This window comes from Triticum dicoccoides, chromosome 3B, assembly GCF_002162155.2.
Source record: "Triticum dicoccoides isolate Atlit2015 ecotype Zavitan chromosome 3B, WEW_v2.0, whole genome shotgun sequence".
In the NCBI taxonomy this organism is placed as follows: domain Eukaryota; kingdom Viridiplantae; phylum Streptophyta; class Magnoliopsida; order Poales; family Poaceae; genus Triticum; species Triticum dicoccoides.
In genome coordinates, this window is record NC_041385.1 from 5,218,007 (window position 1) to 5,223,327 (window position 5,321).

Below are 5,321 nucleotides of genomic sequence, written 5' to 3' on the forward strand. Positions count from 1 at the left end.
CATTATTACAGAAGCAATGGAATAATCAGCAACAAAGGAACTAAAAGAGGAAAAAGAAAAAATCGCTACCTTCAACACGACACAGGGAGCCGAAGAAGCAGAGTAAACCCCACGACCAGCCACTGCCCTCCACGCCTCCACACACCCAGCAGATCAGAGAGGCCGATGCGAGAAAGAAAACTCCGGCGACAGCACACACAACAGCATGAACACCGCCGTCCTCCTCTGCCAATCGAAGAAAAGGCAAGCCCCCACGATCGCCGCCGCCTATGCAATCGCGAGAGGGAACGACAGAGGTAGAACGCGAGGAGCCAGAGACAGCTAGGGTAAACGAGGCCTCATAGTCAAAAGCACGTTTACAACCGACCATACCCAAAATAGGGCCCACATAGCCTTAAACCACCTCGATGCACCAGACGCCCCTATTTCGTAGGAGCTTAGTACCTGTAGCGATACTTACCCTTTTTTTGTAAGCTAGAGTAATTCATTTTTTTAACCTTGAACACCAGCCATTCCAATAACAATTGTGCATGTCAAGATCGTTGGCGACCAGGCTGGTTACACGAACAAGCAGACTCACGAGCCTTACACACGACTAGAAGCATACACACGCCTTGCCGTGTCGTTCTACTTTTCTACCGTTTATTTGTTTGTTACTGATGTGTTAGCAGCACTGCCAAAAACATATCCAAAGTAGTGGTTGGCTTCACTCATGTTCCGGACCTGCATAGTTAAACCATATAATACTGAATGGACATGATAATATTCATCTGCAAAACAAATTCAAAAACTATGATATGCATAACCGAGGCTTCTAATTATAGTATACATCTACAACAATCATACAACTCTAAGATCTGACCAACCGATATTTCATAACTTACCTTGGTCAGATACAAATAATACAAAACACCAACAATAATGGTCTGCAATAACAACAAAAGGGTAGTGGGAATGAGAAATCTTGGAAGTTGCAATATTGGACCAAAGTATATGGCTTCTGGTTTTTAATATTGATCATTTAGATGCGTAGTCAGAATCAAAATAGAAAGAACATATTTCAAATAAAAGCAATGCTTTGCACTGACTAACGATAGGAAAGGGAATGAAGCATGTTTATAGCGGCCTCTAAGAGGAAGAGACAGAAATGTGAGGATAAAGAGATAATAGTACAAGTGATTGATCTCAGCTTTCATTTGACTGCCACATTATTGATGCACTAATAAGGCATGATCAGTTGTGTGCATAAGCGACCCGGTGACAATTAACCAAATTATCTTCACAGAATAACCTAGTTATCATCTTGTTTTATTATTTTAGTGCCAATTAAGTTCAGTTATAGATTGTGCTCCTTAGGCATGGAAACATATGCTAATTAATATTCTCTTTGTTCGAAAATATAGTGCATACTTTGTTTTGAAAAGTCAAGCCTATCAATGTTTGACCAATTTTTTTTAAAAAAAATCAACATCCACATGTACTTTTATAGTTTATTTATTTAGTACTTTAGATACTGATAGTTTATTCTAGAATTTTGGTCAAACATGGACATCTTTTGACTTAAAAAGATTAATATGCACTGCATTGTGGAACATAGGCAGCATAAAGCATGCCATGTATAAACTACCTGAGGTTGTTAATCCACAAGCACAGACATGGTACTCAAGCAGTGCAGGATGAGGCTTTCAGATTGAAACCTTACACTGCGAGATAATCTGCTACTTGTTTAGCCTCGAAGCGAGCAAGATTGAATTTGAATCAGGCTACCAAAGAAAAGATGACAGAGGAAGGGGAAGGACGTATCGGGAGTTTACTGCAGACCTTGTGGACCATGGCGTGTCGATGAAGGCGACCAAGTTCCGAAGATGACAGACGTCGTCCTTGTACAGCGCGGTTGCTAGCCATGGCGGCCTACCTTGTCACCTGCTCCTCTAGGCCCCGAGCGTCGTCGTCGTTGGATGTTAATTACCGCACAAAATAAGAGGAGAAATATGAGGCGATAGACGGGGTGTGCGGCGTGGTGGTGGACATGCAAACTCGTGCAGCCTTGTGGTGCGGAGGAGGCGGTGTGGGCCGGGCGCCCTTGCAACTGTGTGGTGCGGAGGAGGCGGTGATGGACTAGCAGCACCCGTGGAACCATATGACACGAAGGAGGAGGTGATGGCTGGGTGCATGTGTAACCGTGTGGTGTGGAGGAGATGGTGATGGCTCGGGCGTATCGAAATGAGGGAAGGGAGAAATATGGGGACATGTGCGAGCCATGAGGCGTGGTGATGGACTTACGGCTCATGCATCCATGTGACGCAGAGGAGGCGGTGATGGGCCAAGTTGGCGGTAACCGTACGATATGCGATGATACATCACTCTGGTAGGCATGGATATAGTTGGCCGCGTCATTAATTTCCCTCGTACCAGATGTGTGTGAGCGACATGTAACCCTTTTTTCTGGCAAAAAAGTAGCCTCTCTGATCCAAAATAAATGCCATGGTTTTAGTTCAAGGATTAAGCGACACGCAACCCATAAGTGTTGGACACACGTAGTTGGATGGTTATCCCAAACAGTAAACAATACCTGCTGTTGGATGGTTAGTAGGACATTGGTATTCCTAGATCACCAGAGTTAAAGTCCCAGACTTGTCATTGATGCTCGCATTTTCCTGAATTTATTTCAGGATTTTGGCGATGTACGTTCAGTTGGAGGAGACGTTCTCATCGACTAAGAAGACGTCTATGACGGCTTCGTCAATCAAAAGATGATGTAGCAGCTCAGTCTCTTTGAGGAGCTCATATGGATAGGATGTGCAACTGTGCATGCATTCATTGAGTGAGTGTATGCTTATATATATGAGCAATTTTGATTGTACCGTATTAAAGATAATAATACCTACTCACCTAGTAAGAGACCGCGGTTCTCCTAGAAAGACTAAGTGATTTAAGAAAATAAGTGACGTGGTCACTTTACCCTCCTAGCCCCGGAGCGCTCACAGCCCTTAAATTCAAGGGAGCTTATTAGATATTGTAGTGATATGGGTGCGCTGAACACTACTAACACCGATATTTTTCACGACTACATGCATGCGCTAGTTTATTGCACACTTGGAAGGAGTACTCAACACGGTCACGCTGTCATGGTTTACGCAGAACGTGTGTACGTGAGCTAGGCCAGTGGTATGCAGAACGTGTGTGCGTGAGCTAGTTCAGGGGACGACGCGTGCCGTCTTTGTCAGCACAGGTGAGCCCTGCCCAAAAGATGAGGGACTTAGCCCAAATGTTAAATATACTAAAGTTTAAGTTTTGTTTCTGGTATAAGTTCAATAATTTGCATTGGAGTGCAAGTTTGGATTCTAGTGCCATAGGTTCAATATATAGTTTGCATTATTCCACTATCTGCTTGCATTATATAGTGCCATAGGTCGTTCAATAATTTATATTATTATTCCAGTGTAAGTTGGAACTTGGAAGTTGGGACAGACTTAGTCTCTGAAGCGAGTAGCTCCATATAATAAAACTAAGATTCCCCGTAGAAAACCAAGCAACTAGCTCCACTTGTAGTACGAGTCTACGACTACTTCTTCTGGCTGTTGATTATTAGCTAGTACTTAGGGGAACACCACACGTACTTAGTGTTCGTAGACCATTACTTACATTGTACACTGTCATTGAGCCACCATCATGGCGACGCTTGCGGTTGTGGGGCATGCGGCGGCGGTGACGCAGCTCGTCGGCAACGCGTTCGGGCTCATCTGCAAGATCAAGCGGGCGGTGGAGACGGCGCGCCAGAACAAGCTGGAGTGCGACCTCATCGCGCGGCGCGTGCCCACCATCAACGGGGTGCTGTCTAGCCTGCCGCTGGAACCGGAGGTGGTGGCGCCGCTCAAGGAGCTCAACAGCACGCTGCAGGAGGCGCACGACATGGTCGTCGCTTGCCGGGATCGGAGCTCCGCCAACTTGTTCTTCAGGTCCCGCCGCCACGCCGAGTGCTTCACCCAAGTCAACCTCAGGATCATGTCCGACATCAGCGTCCTCAATCTCTGCCTGCTCAACATCATCGCCCGGCGGCGGACGACAACGATGGCCACCGCGGTGCCATCGTCGGGGTCCTGCTCTGCCTACCTGCAGCAGACTCACATGGTGGTTGTAGTACCCAATTGCCCGAGGATGTTCACGTTGGCGGAAATTACGGCGGCGACCAACAACTTTGCTGTCGAGCTCGGCGGAGGCTGCAGCTCGGGGAGGGTGTACAAGGGCCGTCTCCGCGACGGCCCGGAGGTGGCCGTGAAGGTGCTGGACAAGCACGGGCGACAGGACGTGGAGCACGCGTTTGTTACGGAGCTCGAGATCCTCTTCCCCCTCCGCCACGACCACATCGTGCGGCTCGTCGGCTGGTATACGGAGGAGAAAGTCCCCATGTTCGTCTACGAGCACGAGCATATGAGTAACGGCACGCTCAGAGACCACCTGGTGCACGTGGGCCTGCGCACGCGCATGCGCGTGCGCCTGAGCGGCGGCTTTAGCTCGACGCCGGCGAGGGTGTGCTGGAGGACCCGCGTGGAGGTGCTGCTGGGCGCGTCCCGAGCTGTCGAGCACTTGCACTGCAGCGGCATCATCCACCTCGACGTCAGCTCCTCCAACATCCTCCTCGACACCACCTGGACGCCGCGCCTGTCCGGCTTCGGGGCGGCGGTCCTGCAAGCGCCGGCAGTGGCGGGCGGCCAAGTGGTCGAGAAGGTCGTCGGCACGCCCGGGTACCTCGACCCGGAGTACCTCGACACGGGGCGCGTGAGCCCGGCAAGTGACGTGTACAGCTTCGGGGTGGTGATGCTAGAGGCGCTGACGGGCGAGGATCCGGCCATCCTCCAGGTGGACTCCTCGCTCATGGCCATACGGGATGGGAAGCTGCGGGATGTGCTTGACCGCCGCCCGGAGACGCTGCCGCAGTTCGAGGCGCTGGAGCTCATGGCGCACACGGCGGAGCGCTGCCTGTACCCTCGGGGAAAGGGGCGGCCGTCCATGCCGGACGTTGTGGCCAGCCTTGAGAAGGCGCTCGGGATGATTCTCATTAGCTAGAGGGACGTTATGGCCCAAGTTTCAGCCGAGCATATGTGGTCAACTCAATTGTTGTCAATGTAGCTAAGTTTGTTGGTTTCTGTTTAATTACACCTTTCCTAAATGTAATTAAATCTGGTGTATTTACATTATTTTGCAACTTCTTACACGATTGTGATTTAATTACATTCGTTTCGCAAAAATGAATGGATTGTGATTTCGTGTTTTAATGCTGTTCTTCTAGCACTCTTCACTATAAACCGTTAGTAGCCCTC

The 5,321-nt window shown here is 49.0% G+C and overlaps 1 protein-coding gene across 1 annotated transcript; it reads left to right on the plus strand.

Annotated features, from left to right (window-relative positions):
- The first annotated feature begins 3,672 nt into the window (after positions 1-3,672).
- On the plus strand, positions 3,673-5,067 carry LOC119274202 (probable serine/threonine-protein kinase PBL28). The gene has a single exon (XM_037554861.1). It carries the CDS (start codon positions 3,673-3,675, stop codon positions 5,065-5,067), a length of 1,395 nt encoding a protein of 464 aa, XP_037410758.1.
- The last annotated feature ends 254 nt before the right edge of the window (positions 5,068-5,321 follow it).

What these genes read in the sequence shown, in the direction of transcription:
- LOC119274202 (XM_037554861.1), top strand. Translation starts at nt 3,673, where the DNA reads ATGGCGACGCTTGCGGTTGTGGGGCATGCGGCGGCGGTGACGCAGCTC.